Source organism: Fusarium musae, chromosome 10 (genome assembly GCF_019915245.1).
Source record: "Fusarium musae strain F31 chromosome 10, whole genome shotgun sequence".
Taxonomy (NCBI): domain Eukaryota; kingdom Fungi; phylum Ascomycota; class Sordariomycetes; order Hypocreales; family Nectriaceae; genus Fusarium; species Fusarium musae.
In genome coordinates this window covers 2,539,324-2,558,629 of record NC_058396.1, presented here as the reverse complement: position 1 = coordinate 2,558,629, position 19,306 = coordinate 2,539,324, and the positions used below count along the sequence as shown (strand labels likewise).

At 46.6% G+C, this 19,306-nt stretch overlaps 7 protein-coding genes across 7 annotated transcripts; 3 read left to right on the top strand and 4 right to left on the bottom strand.

Moving 5' to 3' along the window:
- Window positions 1-176: 176 nt before the first annotated feature.
- Window positions 177-1,036, bottom strand: J7337_013053 (uncharacterized protein; the record flags this gene model as incomplete). Its single annotated transcript, XM_044830549.1, has 2 exons — window positions 177-877; window positions 1,033-1,036. 2 exons carry the CDS (start codon window positions 1,034-1,036, stop codon window positions 177-179), a joined length of 705 nt encoding a protein of 234 aa, XP_044675465.1.
- A 4,034-nt stretch (window positions 1,037-5,070) lies between these two features.
- On the top strand, window positions 5,071-5,804 carry J7337_013052 (uncharacterized protein; the record flags this gene model as incomplete). The annotated part of the gene is made up of 2 exons (XM_044830548.1): window positions 5,071-5,207; window positions 5,240-5,804. 2 exons carry the CDS (start codon window positions 5,071-5,073, stop codon window positions 5,802-5,804), a joined length of 702 nt encoding a protein of 233 aa, XP_044675464.1.
- Window positions 5,805-6,080: 276 nt separating this feature from the next.
- Window positions 6,081-8,396, bottom strand: J7337_013051 (uncharacterized protein; the record flags this gene model as incomplete). Its single annotated transcript, XM_044830547.1, has 3 exons — window positions 6,081-6,474; window positions 6,623-6,900; window positions 7,125-8,396. The coding sequence occupies 3 exons, from the start codon at window positions 8,394-8,396 to the stop codon at window positions 6,081-6,083; spliced, it is 1,944 nt and encodes a 647-aa protein (XP_044675463.1).
- Window positions 8,397-9,780: 1,384 nt separating this feature from the next.
- On the top strand, window positions 9,781-10,281 carry J7337_013050 (uncharacterized protein; the record flags this gene model as incomplete). Its single annotated transcript, XM_044830546.1, has 1 exon — window positions 9,781-10,281. The coding sequence occupies one exon, from the start codon at window positions 9,781-9,783 to the stop codon at window positions 10,279-10,281; it is 501 nt and encodes a 166-aa protein (XP_044675462.1).
- Window positions 10,282-13,184: 2,903 nt separating this feature from the next.
- On the bottom strand, window positions 13,185-14,156 carry J7337_013049 (uncharacterized protein; the record flags this gene model as incomplete). Its single annotated transcript, XM_044830545.1, has 2 exons — window positions 13,185-13,657; window positions 13,742-14,156. 2 exons carry the CDS (start codon window positions 14,154-14,156, stop codon window positions 13,185-13,187), a joined length of 888 nt encoding a protein of 295 aa, XP_044675461.1.
- Window positions 14,157-15,545: 1,389 nt separating this feature from the next.
- J7337_013048 (uncharacterized protein) lies at window positions 15,546-15,797 on the top strand (the record flags this gene model as incomplete). The annotated part of the gene is made up of 2 exons (XM_044830544.1): window positions 15,546-15,672; window positions 15,742-15,797. The coding sequence occupies 2 exons, from the start codon at window positions 15,546-15,548 to the stop codon at window positions 15,795-15,797; spliced, it is 183 nt and encodes a 60-aa protein (XP_044675460.1).
- Window positions 15,798-16,029: 232 nt separating this feature from the next.
- On the bottom strand, window positions 16,030-16,691 carry J7337_013047 (uncharacterized protein; the record flags this gene model as incomplete). Its single annotated transcript, XM_044830543.1, has 3 exons — window positions 16,030-16,133; window positions 16,288-16,327; window positions 16,380-16,691. The coding sequence occupies 3 exons, from the start codon at window positions 16,689-16,691 to the stop codon at window positions 16,030-16,032; spliced, it is 456 nt and encodes a 151-aa protein (XP_044675459.1).
- Window positions 16,692-19,306: the final 2,615 nt, after the last annotated feature.

Below are 19,306 nucleotides of genomic sequence, written 5' to 3'. Positions count from 1 at the left end.
CTAACCCTAACCCTAACCCTAACCCTAACCCTAACCCTAACCCTAACCCTAACCCTAACCCTAACCCTAACCCTAACCCTAACCCTAACCCTAACCCTAACCCTAACCCTACCCGCCAGGAAGGAAGCTACCAGATGGGCTGTAGTATCGTCATTCATCCAGAGTGTCTTAATGTATTATACCTTGGCCACATCGTAGGAGGCCAGCTGCGAGGAGTTCATGAGAAATGCGCGAACGGCATTGGTACTTACTCCACGGTACAGAGACCTGAAACCCTCGGTCTTAACAATGCGCAATATGCCGTCAATAGCATGTTGATAGTTTCTTCGCTCTGCTACTGGTCTAGACATATCAAACTGCATCTTCACATTGACAATGTCGGCTGGGTTCCCAAGCACACCTCCCATGAATCCCGACAGAGCCGATAGAGAGATTCGTATCACGGAAAAATAAGGTGAGTTCCCAGTATCACGACTGAAGCGTGATTTAAGATCTTCATAGACTCCGAAGCGGATGGTTGAATAGGTGAATTGCCTGAGAAGGGCTGCACTCAAACCCGCATAGAGCCCAGCACATCCCTCAGCAGTGATGACGTGAGAGGTCATTCCTCCCAGGGAAAGCCAAGCTGGCGCGAATTTAGACTGTAGACGGACTCTGACTGCTTGTTTGTAAGTAGTGTGATCTTGAGTCCCGGTTGTGTCAGATCCTGCAAACATATTGGCTACTGTCAGTTCCAGGACAAGTTGCTCAGTGATAAAGTCCGGGTCTTTGTTGTGAGCCTCTTTGAAACGATTCAGAAAGTCCCTCGGAGCTTTGGGCACATCGGATGCTTCTTCAAGCTGGCGTTCGACAAGGTGCTTTCTCGCAAATTCGGCAACTGGGGCACTCGAGTTAAGGAACCCATGTTTGATTAGCCAAATTTTGATGGGGTTCTTTATCAACAGGTTATCTAGGAACGGGATCTGGCCAATCTGTAAAGGTTTTGTTGTCAGTGGCTGAAGCGTGAGAAGTTTGGGAAGAGTCGTTACCTACCCATGACACGTAATTTAAGAAACCCTCTAGGTCACGTATAATGTTGTCAATATCGACACCTTTTTCAACAAAACCCAGTCGCTTGGAAAACGTCAATTCTCTAATCACATCAAAAGGGTAGAACTGGAGCCACGCGCCAAAGTCACAAATACCAGCATTGCCGGTATTGCCAGAGAACCGAAGTTTGAGCTGTCTGATGAACTCGGCTGATGCTGAATCGACGAAGGGCTCGAATGTAACAAGGGTGCTAATCGCATAGGCATTAGACAATGATCTTCGAAGTCTGGCGTGATACCTGTCGTTGTCTGTGTTGAATATGGTTTTCAGTCTCTTTCCTTTAGCTAGAGCCTACTGCACCGGGTAGAATTTCGACTGGAAATAATGATCAATCAGCTAGCGATTCTTTGGTTGACAGATCTCTATCTCACCTTCGACCATCCTGCGCTCGGGCTGTAAATGACCTTAAGGCGCCTGTATCTGCAATAGATACTGCTTGAGGGCCCAATCTTACAGCAGGTCCGTACTTCTTGTGTAGCTCGATGTGTACTTCCTGTGCTCGACGACCACGAACGACGAGAAGCCTCCATAGATCTGTAAAACCAGCGAGCCAAGGGCCAGGTACGTGATTTAGACCATGTCCGTATTTATTGTACATAAGACGGGTCAGAATAATCCCGGTAAGCCACAGTACAGCTGCGTTGAAAGACTGAGGTACTATGTGTTCGAGGATCATTGTAAGACTGAGGTTGGAACGATGATTACTACAAGCGACAACGACGAACAGGTAGTTGAAAGGCTTCAATGGTATTTCAAGACCATAGACAAGACGTCCGTTGACGGTATTTCGAAATGATCCCGAAACACCATCCGGTCCTGTTCATGGCGGGCGGTGGGACTTCGGAGGACGACGACGCTGCTCGCATGTAATGCCAATTACTTTATAGCAGGAAAAAATAGGTAGAGGCACATCTAGAAATTAAAAAGCCACATAACTGATCAAAAATCAATTAGTAGATGCAGCAGTTGTAATTGCACTTGCAAACCGCTTGGTGTGAAGAAATGAAACTAATATTTGACTCTGCTATGCATGAAATGACCTTGCTATGAGTTGACTCTTCTACAATTAGCTTATGCAATTGAATTCAACGGAACTTGGACCGGAACAGATCTGTTACGGTGTTTCTCGCCTAATTAGCCCCAATACTCCACGTAATGGAAACCCAGGAATCCCAATTGCCATAAATCTCTTCCCTAGTATGCACCATCTTACTTGTAACTGTATGACTCAGGTCAAGCGCCTTATTACTACGTCCCCAGATTGCTAACGGCCGCTGACTGATATCAGTAGGCATAATATATATGCATTTCAGTCTATTACCTGCTTGTTCCTCCTATACCATGAATCTCTCCAAAGACGAAAGCTCCGAGGGAATCACAGCAATCGCTCAATCTGTCAAACGATACATAACAGGCCATGACCTGAGCACTCGAGAAAGCATCTACATATATGCACCCGAGTTATGCACTGCGGAAGTGCCTGGCTTTGGAACAGCATCACGCCCTTATGCTATTTTGAAGCTACCTGCAGAATTGGCGGATGATCATGACCTAAAGACACATCTTTCACACGGCTCTCCTACTAGCTACACTCAAAGTACGGAATTTCTCGTTCGCTTTCGCTCATGAGGATTGAACATTCAAACAGGACAGGTTGAGTTGGGAGGGGCAAATGTGATAAATCTTGACATCGACCCCGGTGCGGTGGGCCATATGCATCGAACAGTGTCTTTGGATATCTCGACTTGTGTCATGGGTGAGGTATATCGTGAGCTTGATAGCGGCCAAAAGGTCCTCTTAAGAGCTGGGGTAAGCTTTTTATAATCCGTTTCTTATAGTTCGCCGGTCTTGCTTGCGAAACGCCGCTAACAGTCGTGTGCTGTAGGATCACATCGTTCAGCGGGCAACTATGCACAGGTGGATCAACGTCTCTAAGACGCATCGTGCTCGTGTAATCGCAGTCCTTCTTCCATGCGACCCATTCAAAGTCAATGCCCAATACGTAACAGAGGAGCATGGGCCTAATTGATCAATAGATAACAGTACCTAGACTAGATCCAATGCTCCTTCAGCGCTTTATGACGTTCCAAGAATTGGAAAACCTCATCGTAATTCTTGCAGTTGTGCATTGCATCCCAGCCATCACTGCCAGGAATGGCTTTAGCAAAGGTTGTCTGTTGACCTTCCAAAGCGACATCACCCGCGCACATAATGCTCTGACGTAAGTAGTCAAAGCAATGGTTCATGTGCCAATGGGCTTCACTCTGTTTACCTTCCTGACCTGTAGCTAGAAGCGCATATCCTTGAGCGATGCTATACTGTACAGCATGTTAGAATATACCATCAGAATAACGAACGACATGCTTCAGAGACCCTCGGACATACCAGACAATGTAATTGATGGGTTACTGAAGTTGTAACCACGAACATATCTTTTTTCTTATAGTTCAACAGAGGTGTTGGCAGGTTGTTATATCCTTCGGGCATTTGAATGTGGAGATAGCCCAGTCCATCTTCATATTGTAAGTCAGAGAAGCCATACAGATTGTATTCTGAGACCTACCCGGCACAAGGCTAAGCCATTTGTCCCTCGTTGCGTTGGTGAAAAACTTCTTTGCGTCGTCAGGAAAGAAGTCAGGGTCGGGTGTGAAAGTGGTAATGCGATGTGAGACTATCAATGGGTTATACATCAGCAATGGCTTAGACTTTTAGGATGGCGGATTACATTCAGGAATAAAGCCGGTCACGTCGCCTGTTGTTTGAAAAGAGGGGGCTTTTTGGTTGAAGAAGACTACCGTAAGGAGAAGGATAAGGATCAAGAATAAAAGCGTGGTGTGAAGAAACCATTTGCATCTCTTCCACATTATGGGCAAGAAGACTTGACATGATTCATGATATAAACATGGCTCCCCCTTCGGATCATTTCCTGCTGAAGGCGTCTCTATTTCCTCGGCCCGAAGGCTTTGGTATTGTGCTTGAGGAGCGGTCGGCATCGCTCTGTAAGGGCTTCAGTCGCTGGGACAATCGGCTTGACGGTGCTGTACAATAGTAATCGAGCTATTGAGAAAGTTGATAACGCAATTGTGTGTAGCTTTCATGCTTCTGATCTTCTTGTGGTAGGTTCTGGACTTGTTCGATTGTTGGGGACCTTGTGCCAGAAATGTGGCGATCTCCAGAATACCCATTTGTCGCAATTAGCCTACACATGTCTCGCAGTCAAATAGTGGAGGGGTAACAGGTCCCCTAGGCGGTCTGCCCAGTCGGTCAATGACAGCCCTAAATTCACAAGTGGCAATGGCCCCCAAAAATAAAGGCCCCGTTGTTGAGATAACAAGGAATCAAGTCTATGTATTATGCCACACCATATCGCAAGTCTAGCCAAGGTGGGTGGGTGGCATGGTGTAGCGGTCGCTTATAGCGGCATGATAAGCGGATGGTACAGTGATGAATGCAGTGTTGCAAACCCCCACGATTTGCTAAGGCAATGTCGATCGTTAGGAAATTACATAAAGCAGGGATCGGTCTTTTTTTCTTTCGAATTTACATCTACACCCTCGCTTGGATCTACAGCCTGCTTTGAATAACACGTAACATTGATTGTTACATACTATTCCTGCGGGAGGTAAGATAGGAAATGCCCGAGCTTGTTGTCCCCGCCGGTCGGCTGTTGCAAAGTCAAGGAACTTTAGTTATCGCCGAAAGCAAGGTGTCAGAAAGCGGCTACCGCCCGTGTAATTCTACAAGCTGCTCTGTGTCTTGGCAACGGTAAGTCTTGCCGATAAAAATCGCTGTGTAGCTCTTTATGAGAATCAGTTCAATCTACCAATTCAGACTGCTTCCTTACCAGTGAATTGAGTCAATGCCATTGTTCTTGTTATACTCAATATGCCTTTATCCATCTCAAAACTGATTTGTTACACCGCTGCTTTGATAGTAGGGCCAGCTTTGGCATGGCTTCTCCGAGCAGATCTAGTTATGAAAATGCTGGGCCTGTTCAGCCAAACAACTGCACCTGAGGCCCATAAGTACGAAGTGCAGATCTTCTCCAGAGATCCCCTCATCTTGCACATCAGTGGCTTCATGTCAGATAGTGAGATAGAACACGTTCTCAAGATCACGTCAGTACCATGAACTGAAAAACTTACCAAAGCTCATTAGCCAGCAGTGATGGGAAATGGGAAACTTCCAAGATCTATCCAAATGGGGAGGCTTATGTAGATACGGACGTTAGAATATCTGAAATGGCACCCGTACCAAGAAAGGATCCTATAACTCGAGGTATCGTCAAGAGAGCGAAGACCCTTCAGGGTTGGAGAGGTAACGGTACATTTATCGAGCAAATGAAGGCGCAGCGATATTCTGTCAACGGATTCTTTGCCTGGCACGAGGACTACGATGGGCGAATGGATATTGGAAATCGTGTCACAACATTCATGGTTTATCTTAACGATGACTTCACAGGTGGCGGAACAAACTTCCCTCTGATCCAGCGCCCAGCAGATAAACGGTGGTGTCGCGTGGTAGAGTGTGAGGACACTGAGTATCCCGGGGTTACATTCAAGCCGACGAAAGGCTCCGCTGTCTTTTGGGAAAACATGTACCCGAATGGCTCCTTTCACCCTGATGTACGCCACGCTTCACTGCCAGTCACTTCCGGGGAGAAGCTGGGGCTTAACATCTTTGGGTGGGACAAGAATTGGATTCTGCCTCACTGAAATATGGGTTATATAGCTATTCTATGTAGATGATACACCTATAAGATGACCCTGTTCTGATGAAAACCTGTGTATGAAACATAAATCTGTAGGCACTATGTTGTTGCGCTCTACACTTGATACCAGTGAGTTTTGTTTGGGGAGTAGTAGCAGGGAAGATCCGGAAGCTCGATTCACTTGCCCTGACTTGCGAGGGAAAAACTACCTTCAGTCCGTTAAACTTTATCTGAGGTTTCCATGTCATTAACTCTAAAGCTGGACAGATATCTTGAGTATTTAGAGAGCTTTGTGCAAAGTATCGTCCTCCATTATGGCCTTCTTCAATGTCTCGATAAAAGCATTTTCACTAGGCGGCCTTCCCAAGAAGTCTCGAAGCAAGCCCATCATGTCTGGTTGACCTCCTCCATATTGCAAAACCTCAAACCTAAACCTTTGCCATTTCGACCTATCCCAAGGGTCGTCTTGGAATATGGACTGGTAAATATCTTGGGCAAAGGCAGTGCAGAGGAGATATGAGTAATACCCGACATCGTATCCGCCGACAAAGTGCGGAATTGCGCCGTACCAGTGTCCCGTTTGCTTGAGATGACCAAAGTCCAAACTTTCGCACTCCTCACGGAGTCGGTAAAATCTATCTCCGAGAGCCAACGACTCGGCCTCTTCCTGGGATCTAACACTGTGAATCTCAAGATCAAAGAGAGAAATTGACCTTCAGCTACAGTATTAGCTCGGCTCAAGTGAATTCGTTGCAATTATCGTTAGGGACGTAATGAAGAACTTACAGCTGTTTTAAGTGGTAACTAGCCCGGTTCAGATACCTGTTTCGTATAAGACCCTCAAGAAGATGACTTGGGATCTTACGTTCAGGAAGGGTTTCAGCTCCTATATTGCGCTGGCGCCAATCCTGGGCATTCTTCAAGCTAAGACCCGTATAGTGGTAGCTCAACCGTTCCAAAATATCTTGCCTCCAACATAAGTTCTCTAACAACATGCTCGGCATCTCGCCAAAGTCTGGAGGAAGGTTGGTGCCGTGGAAGCGGGCATATTTTGTCTTAGACAACAGGTTATGGATCCCGTGACCCAGTTCTTGAATCGACTGTTAGCAAACTTGGCCAGGTGCAAGGAACATGACAATGCAGTACCATGAAACAGAGTCACCACCTGGGAATGCTTGAGTAGTATCGGCCTCCCGTCACTCCTATTGGGAAAGCAACACATCAAGATAGTAGAAGGGTAGCACCTGGTGCCATCAGGCTTTTCATAACCCTAAACGCGTTTATCAGTCGTGCACTTCAACAAGGGCAGTCGCCTCAAACTTACACATTCATGGGTGACATTCTGATTGCCACGATACTTGTTTTCTCGCCACAGCAGATCAAAGAACAGATATCCAACGAACTTGTCCTCGCCTTCTTCCCAAACTGAGAAAGCCCGAACCATTGGATGCCAAAAGTGTTTGGATCCTAGGTCAGCATGGGATATCTCACTGAATTGAAGACCAAAGAGTGATTCGAACACCTTCAGCATGGCCTCGGCCGTATGATCCAATGGAAAATACTCAGATATCTGATGATGATCTATGTTCCGTTCTTCCTCCAGTTCTCTACTGTAATAAGCATGATCCCAAGCTGAAAGGGTATAGTTCTCTTCTGTTTCATCCTCTGAGCTGGAAGATTCCTTGTAGCGATGCAACAGATAGACTTCAACTTTGCCAAGATCGACTAAGTCTTGTTTAAGACTGTTTAGAAAGTCTCTGATAGCTTCCGGAGATTTTATCAAGCGCCTCTGCGCTCTGAAGGCGGCATGGGATTGAAATCCAAGTCTGGCTGCTTGTGCTTGGCGCTTTGCCACGATGAGTTGCAGCAGTTTCTTGTTTTGCTCGAGATTTTGGTGATCCTCTATGAGCATTCTTTTGCGGACGTCTGGCGACGCTGCATGAGTCAATAGGGCTAAGGTGCCTCCGTTTGAGAATGGAACAAACCGTAGTCCGATGTTTGGGTCATGGCTCTCAAGAGGCCAGCGAGAAATATCATCAGATGGGACGCCATCTAACTCGGCCTCTGTAAACCACGCACCATTCGAGTTCTGGGCCATGTTCCGCCTATAATCCGTTGAGAGCCCTTCTATTTCCTCGCTAATTCTCTGGTGCTGCTGAATTTTGTCTGGCGGCATCTGACCAAGCCCACATTCTTGGCAATCAAGGAGTAGCTCATTCAACAGGAATTGTGACTCGGGATCCAGCTTCTCATTGCGGTTCCTGACGGCATGGAGAAGCTGAAAGTAATCAAGTCGTGATGTCCAGGAAGACTGTGCCTCAGACCAGAGCCGTGTAGCTTCAGAAACAATACTTTGAGTTTCGGCCTCTGGGGCAGCATATTGGAGCATCAAGATTACACCAATCTCGCCTTGATGAGAGTTGTGAGCTGTCACGTATGGCTTGACAACATTGTTAAAACATGCCCTGTCAGGTGAGATCTCGGCGACTATCTCATCAATGACAAAGGTGATGTTGGAAATTACAATCTTCATAGTAGATACTATTTCTCCGGCCGGGATGATTGGGGGAGGCGACTGCGGTGGGGTTGGTAACATATTGGTCGGTTGACTTGACTATGCTTAGGAATATGACGGGCTTAGTTACGAGTGTAGACTGATACGCAAGTGGTAGATGAGAAGGTAGGCGTTGAGCTCGTCAGTTCCTCGATATGCCTTGACAACCTCAGAGTGAATCTATTCCACAAACACATGCCGATAGAAGTGCCGATGGTTGTGTCTTCTGCTTTCGTGGCAATAATCACTTGGTCGAGGATTTGTGATCTGCAAGTTGGGGGCCAAATTGTATTAACAAAAGTACCCAACAATCGCTGCTGCACACCATGCGCCTTACGTTGTATCCAGCAGCCATGACTCGAGATAGCGCACATCCCAACAGACACCAGACTAGTCGGCTATTCCGGTTTATTGATCGACGTTTGATTGGGGTCGGAAAAGAAAACGGAACTTTTGCTGTTGGGTTCTGCAACCATCAACTCCCTTGCATTTGTGCGGGCGTGCGAGAAATCCTCGGCTTTGGAATTCTATCTACAGAACTCGAAGGCCAATACATGATCTTCGTTAGACCGGGCAGGGATCATGATAACACGTAATGATACTGCAAAAAGCGGCACGACGGTCCTTTCAGCAGACCCCGTCAGGTGTCTCCGCATGGAACAGGATCTATCTCATGAAAGCTGGTGGTTGCGTGCGAGCGGTGTGATTTATTCTACAGTTGCAAATCCTTGCTCGTCTATTCTCGTGTTCTCACGGCTAATCATCACATATCGGTGCTCTTATGGACTTTGCTGTAAGATGTAGGGGAAGTACACCCGAGGCTTTAAAGCAGCCCTGAAGATGTAAGGAAGCCTCTGAAGTTCGACTCACCAAGTTTTCTCCAAGCCCATAATCCGCCATCATTATCGCTGACTACAGTTCACTGACTTTACAACGCTATATACAATGGCTTTGGTGAGTAGATCCCCAGCAGCCAAGACCGGCTTCAGTAAAATGCTACTAACCTTTTCCCTTAACACAGAAACCCTCACTATCTCTCATTGTACCGGGCTGTTTGCTTTTGCTAAGCACCTTTCCGATTTGGAACTGGGTTACCAACCCAGTGTCATGTCTCAACAACAGTCTCGTCTCCATTTTCGGTGGATCTCCCCTGCTTCCCGATGATTATGTGTGCACTCAAGAGTATAGCATTGAGCTTCTCTCTGTTGATCCTTTGGTCATATATGTCAATGGATTTGTCAAGGATCATGAAATCAACCACCTTATATACAAAACGTACAACGTCTTTTCTAAGCTTAGATTCGTCTTGAATTAACATGGTTGCAGGAAGGATGACTTCACCCCATCTTACGTCTATGACTACAAAGCGGAGAAAAACAAGATCGCATCAGAAGTCAACTCAACTTGGAGAAGTTCAACTTCTGCCATGGTTTCCAAAAAGGATCCCGTGTCTCGTTGTTTGGCCAAGCGGCTGAAGTCATTGATGGGAAACCTTCAGCATCCCGACACAGAACGACTGCAACTTGTCAAGTACGCTGGAGGAGAGCGGTTTCGTATGCACAACGACTACCTACCGGTGCATCTTGAGGCCAAGCACCCGGATGGCAGCACTAAAAAGTACAACCGCCTCGTCAGTACCTTCATCTACATTGGAGACGACTGTACTGGGGGGGAAACGTACTTCCCAGATATCAAAGGCGTCGGCCCAAGCGCTGATGGAGACAAGTTTTCGAGGACAGAGGATGGCATGGGCTTATTGGTGAAGCCAAAGAAGGGAAACGCGGTGATATGGCACAATGTCCATCAGAATGGAACTGGAGACGAGAGAATGGCCCACGCAGGTTTACCTGTTCTGAATGGCACAAAGATTGGCATGAATCTGTTTGGCATTTACTACCCGGACGAACCACTTGTTGGCGGAAACTAAGTGCCAAGCATTTAATTATCCGAGGATCTTATCACGGAACCCCGGCAACGCAAGATTGTGGCATAGGCTTGGCTATGTGTCGGGATCAGAAGATGGCCAAGCGATTTAGCTTTAGCGAAAGGATTATGTTTGCGCCTCGAGACTTGTTACGAAGATTAGTCAATTGGAACTTATTTTTATGTTGTCTTGAGATACCTCTCATCAGAAGCTCAAAAGTACAGTTGATAGACCTAATACAAATCAACATTAACCAACCCTTTTCATTAGATATTAAAGACAACTCGGCTGCGCAATAACAACAGGTAAAAGCTATTAATACCCCAGTGACCTACCAAACAGCAACAGGCAGCCAGCAATCTCAGCATACTGCAGCAAACAAGGCGAGCGATTGATTGGCTCGGTTTTAAGTCACCCACTGCGTGCGGGGTCAAGACGTCACCTTCGTAGCAATGCAACTTTGAATCGGTGTCTTCCAGATTTGTCAATCGCCAGTATCTATCAGCTCAAAGTGCTCAGCTAAAATACTACGTACCAAGATACCACCCCCCCTTCGTTGTGGGCAAGAAGTGTTGATTGCAATTGAGACTTGTGGCTGGGAGTTTATTTTGGCAGAGAGAACCAACCCACCCCAACCCATCCCGCCCGTCTCGTGCAGCACAAATAGCGCCTCTAAGTTACCGCAGGTAACCAATAACAACTTCATTCACACGCGGCACAAATGGTACCAGTCTCCCATACCTCTGGGGTAACACAGCAGTAAAGTTAATGAGGCCATTTCATCAGCCATGCAGATAACTCGAATTACGCCCCTTAAGCCTGCACCTCTCTGAATCCTTATGCTGCATGGTTCGGCGCTTCCGGACCTCTCATCTCTACAGTACAACCGGGTCCAAGTGTGAGGCGCGTGATGTGCTTTTGTTATATTGCCAGTGGGGCTATCTTGTTCCACTATGAGACCCACTGTCAATGTCAAGGTTTGCTATGTCCTTCAGATAGATGCAACGTCAGGACTAGCCTTTCCAGGTCATGTATGTACCTCGCCTTTGTCCTTGACTTGGGGGCGAAATACGATCAACAAGCTCGCTTTTGGGGTGTTCCTGCGATTCCCAGTGCCTCTATTCCCCCCAACTCTTCTCTCTACGGTATGGCTACAATGCGTCGGCGGGAGAAGATGGTCATTCCATTTGAGCCAATTTCTTCCACGCAACATACCAGAGGCAGAGGCCCGGCCCAGTCTCCCCCTGAAAGGGAAGAAGACGCTCCTGCAGAGATCCTCTACCTTGACGGCCTGAGGGGCTTTGCGTCTCTCCTGGTCTACATACATCATCACGTCCTTTGGGCACATGGCTCTGCCCACAGTATTATTGAGCGATCTTTTGGCTACAGACAACGATATCACTTCATCACTCTACCGATTGTTCGCATCGTCTTCAATGGCGGTCACTTTGGAACGGCATGCCTTTTCATTTTATCTGGTTACGTCTTATCTATAAAGATACTCAGGTTCCATAATGCCACCGCACAGACATCTCCAAGCAAAGTGGAAAAGATCCAACTGCTCGACCATGTCCGCTCAGCTATTATTCGAAGATGGTTTAGACTCTACTTGCCTTTGTTTTCCACTACCTTTGCGCAGATGTTAGTAACCCTTGCTAGGTTCAGGCAGTTACTGACATGACATAGTACATTAATTCACTATTTGAACCTCCGAGTATCAGCGTTTGAGCCCAAAGCAACATATATTCAGGAGATAAAAGCTTTGATCGGTGAATTCCTCGACTTCACCTTCATTTACAACCGTACGGCTTCCCCATGGCTAAGTTACAATGACCACTTATGGTCAGTACCCCTGGAGTTTCAGGGATCTCTGGTGACACTTTTAGTGTTGCTACTGGTGTATGGTGTGTCGCCTTACCGACGAATGGCTTTATATGTAGTGTTAGTGACATATTTCCTGTTCCTAGTGACTGATGGGTGGCATTGTGCTTTCTTTATTGCAGGAGCCTCCATACGTGACTGGGAAACGTGGTCACAAAAGGAAAGCCATGTCTTGTTCACATCGAAAATATTGTCGAGGTTCGTGGCGAATACCCTCGTCATCTTGGGCTTATATCTTGGGGGAGCTCCTACTTGTGTTACCACGAAGTGCTTCCACATGAACCCGGGCTGGCAGTACCTATCAGGTCTCTCACGCTTGGTCAGGTGTGATCCCAAATGGATTTACCTCTTCTTTGGCTCGACTCTGTTTTTCTCTTCACTGCGACACACGTGGCTCAAGGAGGCTTTTGAGGGTGGTGTATTGAGGGCTTTGGCGACCATATCCTATGCCCTTTATTTAACACATGGGCCCGTCATTCAGATCTTTGCCGATTTTTTGTACTCGCTTGTTGGATGGCCATACGGAAACCAAGTGATTGCTCTTGAGTCTTTTGAGTCATTTCAAAGTGCTCTATGGATACCTTCGTACGGCCCATTGGGGTTGGAGTTTTCATTTCTGGCGGTTCAAGCGATTATGGTAGTAATATCGTTAACTGTTGCCTGGGTTACGACGAGAATAATTGATCATCCTGCTATACACCTATCAAGGAGATTGAGCCAATGGATTGTTGTCTAGATACACCTAAGAGAATTATGACATTTTAATCTCTTTTTGTGCTAATTAAGGCTTTACGTGAATCTACGACCTGTTTGTGTTGACAAAGAATAGCTTCTTGGGCCGGGGACTCGAGGAGCTTCAAACCTCGCATTCGATGCCCAGTCTCAGCTACACGCTTGTGCACCCATTATGCTACAAGAATCGAGAGATAGTGGTGGGATCGTCAATGCAGTATATCTTTCGACAGAATGGAGTGATAACATACACTCTTACGTTGATATTTACAGTCTGCCTTTATGAAACGCTCCTACTCCGCTGGCCTGACGTGAACCTGCGCGCGGCAGGTAATGTGCATCCTCCTGTGGAACTCAGTGCAGAATTCGCCTTCGAGCTCCGAAGCCTCATTGATGGTCCAGTTGCTTGGCATTGCCATCTCCAGACTGATCAGCGTCTTTTGACCTGACTTAGTTCCCATGATACTAATTATTTTCACGTTGCCTGACGCATCAATATCCCTCAATATCTCTTCACTGCACAGACTAACCGTTCCCTTAACCTCCTCGCCAATAGTATGGTCTGAAAGTTCACGCAAGGCTGTCATGGTAAACTCAGCGGCAGGTTTGATTGCCATAAAGGAAATAAACAAGCCACCAACAGGGTCCAGCCACGCAACATCCTGAATCAATTTGCTTGCGAGGATGACACAGATTATTATCACCTCTGTGAAGCTATCGATCCTGTGATGGAGCGCGTTGGAAGCCAGGACTGTTGACCCACGCTCTATCGAGAGTTTCATGGCTGCAGGCTTTGCGTCAGTCTACCTGCGATTTTCGTCTACTAAGCTCTAGATGAAAGGACACTTACTCGCTGAATATAACCATTCCTTTGCTGCGATAGTTGCTAGCGAGATTGCTACTACGAACAAATGTGATAAAAGGCCGTCATCTGAGCAGGGGGAAACCCCAACATGTACTTCTTCATGGGCCGCTTTATTGGCAATCGACATCTTGCCTCGCCAAAACGCCTTCAGCAAGAAATGGAGGCTATTGAGTCCCATGCTGAAGCCCCCTAGAAGAAGGATTGCAGAAACGCCAAGCGCTCCTAGGCTCTCTATCTTACCATGACCGTAGGGGAATTGGTTTGTAGGCGGCCGCGAACCCCACGTTATAGCAACGAGAGCGATGATATCTGACATGGCGTCTGTGGCGCCGTGAAGAGCATCCGCCATCATTGTTTTCGAGCTGAAGGCATAGCCAAATACTCCTTTGACCACAGCCATGATGACATTGGTCAGAAGGCCAACTTGGGTGATCACAACACCAGTATCCCGTTTCGGGGTGCGAGCATTGGATGAACTGGTGCCTCCATTAGGCTGGACCGATTTTTCTTGATTTATAATATAAGAGGGAATCATCTTTGAAAGATCCTGATGGACGACTGAAGGTAGGAAGGGCTAGATAGAGATGCAAGGGCTCTTGGAGTAAAAAACAAGGAGATCAAGCAGGATGAAGCACAAGATTCCACAGTGGAATGAGAGGCCAAGCACAAAGTCACCCCTAACTTGAGACAAACTTCTGCAATGCTTTCCCATTCAAAGGGTTTTCCTGGTGACTGCTGGGAAGCTACTTTCACCAGTCAATCAGCTCGGCCACTGAAGTCAAAAGCTTCACGGAGTTAAGGAGACTCACATTAGGGCGAAGTCCGTTGTCATTCAGCCCGTTTAAACGTCCCATTCGGTAACTACTCAAAATGGAAGGCATACCTCTCATCATCACATATCCCAATCGGCAACTACTAGAAGTAGAAGACAACTCACATATACACCCGATTAATAACTACTTAAGATGGATCGTCAGTGTTCAGGTGTTGTAGATCCATTTTCTATCTACACACCTATATCTGTTGTTACTGCCTATAATCAGTAACTCATACCGCAGCCACTAATACCGCAAGGAAGGCCTTATCTCTCACTTGTCTTTTAAGTAATACTACAACACATCACTATTTCTTGCCCGCTTCCCCGCGTTGATTCTATTTACGGTAATTGATCTGCAATCAAGCCCCATCTACTCAAGAAGATCACAAACGAAAATGTCCATTTTTACGAATACCTTATCATGCAGCTCCGGAATATAGCCCCCATCACTCAAATGAGACAGCTGTGCATACAAAGGTACCGAGGGTTCTCAGGGGTGTAGAGCTCGATTCGGAGATGAACAACACATGCGTGTGTTGTGCGGGGGGGGGGGGGGTCTACTCTCTAGCCGGCTACTGTTGATATCGATTGCGTACCCTTGTCGAAGGACTCTCGCCAAGGAAAACAAAAGATCTCGTTAACTACACACCTCATAAGGGTTTAGAAGACCTCATAGAATACTATTGGTTGGACGTGTTAGTCAGAGAATCAGGAGAAACACCATGAATTCGTCACTGATCTTAGTGTTGGTATTTACTACAGTCTCCTAGACCCACAATTCGGATGTCCTTTAGGAAAGGCATTTCAATACCTGTTCTTCTCGCCATGTCTATAGTGTGTTTTCAATATAAGTACTGAGCTTTTCCCCCTCCAGGGAGCACACATATCATCAGCCAAGAAAACAATCAATTACAGCTTTCTTTTACAAAGTCCTCTTTATCTCTAAACTGAGCCCTCAATCTTTATATCAACATGCAGGCCTCAAAGTTCCTTGGCCTCTTTGCCCTCTTTGTGGCTTCTGCTTCTGCCCTTGCTCCTCCGGCCGTATTCCAGAGAGAGCTTCTGGAGAAGCGCGAGCTTGGCCCCCGTCAAGCTACCCGTATGTGTCCACCCTTACCGGAGGCGGTACCTTGGGATGTGTTCTTGAACTATTACTAACTGTTTCTAGCCCCCAACTCCCCCAGCCTCTTTGAAGGCGAGGAAGAGGAGGAAGAGGAGGAGTAAATATTGCCAAGAGATCAACTTGCTACACGGATCTATCACAAGTCATGAGAACCAACAATCGCAGCTATAGGTCTACAATATATACTATAGTAAACTCTAGAAAGATGGTATCCATAAGACATAGGTAGTCAAGTTTGTTATGCTTTTTACTTTAGGCTTGTTACACTCCTTTAAATTATTCCAAGGTCTGTCCTGTCTCTTAGTAGTTATATTTGTAGCAGAGAAATTCGCCTTAAATACCCATGACCTCCTTGACAGTACCATTGGGACGAATGCCGTAGGTAGTCATGATATAGTCCAAAGTTGTTTCTCCAGTTCCGCCCTGGGCAGAAGGGCCTCCCAGTTGATATAAACGACTGTCAGGGTCTTCGGACTGCCACTTCCATCAAAGGCGATCGATGAAACCGTGATGGATATAGAAGAGCCGGTCTGAGCTAGTTAGCCTGTAATCAAGGCAGGGCGCAGCTAGGGCCCAAAAATATAAACTTACCACCAGGGCTTGCATCAATATCCTCCATAACTCCTCCGACCTACAATGATGGTTCGTCGGGTAATTAATATAGGTTATCCAGCTGTACTTACTCTACTGTGACCGGCGCCGTGGGTTGTGAAACCGGTTGACTCCCAGAAATCGAGGTAGGTGCTCCTATCATGGCATTCCTGAACATAGGTTTCGTTACCGAGGGTGCTGTTAATCTCATTGACTTTGCGGGACAAGAAATGATCAGTCAAGGTTTGACCGGGACCAATATCGAGAGTGGAATTTGCGAAAGGACCATCAGTAACACAATTATCCGGACCGGTGCCGTTTCCTCCCAATCCTGTCTCGGGATCAAGAGCCGGCAAGTTCATGAAATTGCCCGCATCACGCGTTTCGTCCCACCAACTAACCATACTGTCAGCGAGTGAAATGGGAAAATGGAGTTGCAGTATCGTTACTCACGGCGTTGGTCCCTTGTAGCCGCACTCGTCTCTCAAGAGCTGCTCATATATATGTATATAGAAACGGTGAAATGGAAGGAATTAGGCCTGGAATTTTCCATGATTTAGTTAGCAAAGCATATTATGTCAACACAGTAATAAGGTTAGGAGAACACTGACAACAAGATGAATTGTTTTCGCCGGCACCTGATGCATGGCATTCATATCGTCAAGCCTTGTGACTGTACCCTCTATGCCTGTCTGAGCAGGCAGCTGCATAAGACACTTGACTGCTTTAAGGTAGGATTGCTGGACATCGCTTGCCATATTTGCCCATTCAATACGTGTCTGGATTTTGTCGGGCGTGCATGTGCTGTTGCTGGATGATATGGCGGGCACTGGGAGTGCCAGAGCTAGTACGGCAACTAGAGAGAATATCGTGATTGAAAGAGCACTTAATCTTAGTCAATTGGAGAAGGTTTTGATGAGAAAAGCTGGTAGGTGACTTAAGCCTACTAGTGAGACGATTTGAATTGTTCAAAAAGAGTTGCGGGATGATATGTAGGTCTAATATAGTACGATCTTCCTAATGAACCCCTTGGTTATCATTATAGAAATGATCTGCAAAACACTGTGAATGCGCGATCTCAATCTTTCGAACTCTTGGCAGAACCTTGGCGAGTCACGATTGCACGCTTTTTTCATCAGCCGCGCGGCGTCCGCGCATCAGTCTCCACGCAGATACGATATATCAGTAGGGTTTATACCCACTTGAGTTTCAGGTGGATCGATGACAGTCGTGACCTACATATCACTTTTAAGTGGCAGACTTGCAGAGGGACTTACCAGAACTACAAGAACCCGTTTGGATAGCCAAGAACATATCTCGGAGACGGCACGCTGAAAGTCAACTTAGTCACTCACCCTCACGGCCTCACCGAGTCTTTCTCTACACATCAACAGGGAATACGTCCAATCATGAGCTCAGGCAACTCGATGACAGTTGCTAAGCACCGGTCTTGAGCAGTAGAGAAGGAACCAACACAAGGATAGCATACGACGCAGACGGTAAGAACAGATCTCGAAAATGCGACACGAAAAGCGAATCTGACCGCTTACCGCGCCGTATTTTACGTGTTAAGAAGGGGTGTACTAACGTATCGGTTTCTAGAGCGATGGCCGTCACAGCATAGGTTGCCTAACGCAAAATGGCAATAGGAGCCGGTGAGACATAACCGACAAGTCTGTCCTAGGTACTATCTAAGACACTGTAGGTACACCACGAGCTACTATCTGAGTATCATCCCCCCTATCACCAGGGCTAAACGTATCCGTTTTCGTAATATTATGCAAGTTGAGAATTTCACTTAGTACTCTAATAAAACTAAGAGGAAAACTATAAGTTTCTGCAATCTGGTATGCCGGCGTGGTAGTATGACTGGAGGCACTCACTGAGAGAGAGGAGAGAGAGAGCTAGCCATTCTTCGGGCTTCTTCGGAGAAGATAAAGAAGGAAGTGGCGTGAGACAGATCATCTCAAACTAAATGGACTCAAACTGAAACTCGAACTCGCGGAAGACAAGCATTCTTTTAGCTCGGTAAGTGTTCTGAATGATCCCGTATGAAGGATATACGCATTACTCGATCGAAGCTCAAGAAGGAGTGGATCTATTAATCCGCGGGCCAAGATACTCAGGTCCATGGAGGTTTAGAGTACTGTTCTCGAGTCCGCAGAGGAAAGAAGACGCATAAACTCTAAATGCCTATTAGGTCATTTAGACTTCACATCAAGGATCCAATAAGGTAAAGGCTGTCAAAATAGAGTTTGGGCTTCTAAACCTAGATACAGCGGCTAATGATACATGTCAAGTGAGAAAAGAGACGACAGCTTTGGAGTCTGGAACACCCATTTATTCAGCTATCAGGAGATATTTTTGGGCACATGTTTATAGAAATTGAGGAGGTAGGAAACTGACTCAGGGAAGCCGGGTTCGCCCACAACACGGACAAGATCCACAAGGTCCAGACCAACTCTTGGCCAAAGCATCAGGGTCAAGGAGGATGGAAGTTACTGCGAACTCTAGATGAGTATAAGCCAAGATGATTACGTCGATCGCGCGGGATCACTGGATTCAGACACTGAACGCCGCCGTCTGTTTCGATACGAGGTTCGATATGCTGGCTGTGATGCCTCGTACATATGATCATAAGAATCAGACTAATTTTCGAAGGTATTTTCTCTAAAGAAAACATGGGTCAAGTCCAAGTACCCGATTGCGAACATCCTCAAAGCGTTAGTTCAGAGAGACCAAGCGGCTTAGTCGGCAGAACGTGAAAGGCAAGATCAATGCCAAAGCTCTTGCTAGACCAGGACTGGATGGTAACGTCAGCTACGGAACTGATCCAAGAGGAAAGTCTTATGTATTCGCGACTGGTCCTATTGCATATCCTTCCCGTTGCAGACGCCTCAAGAATTGCGGTTAGTTGGGCGATGTCGTACAAGGACTACCGGGTAGCCGGGATAACCGAGTACTGGATCGCTTTCTGACATCTGCTCAGAGGTCGATTTGTGAATTACACTATTGAGAA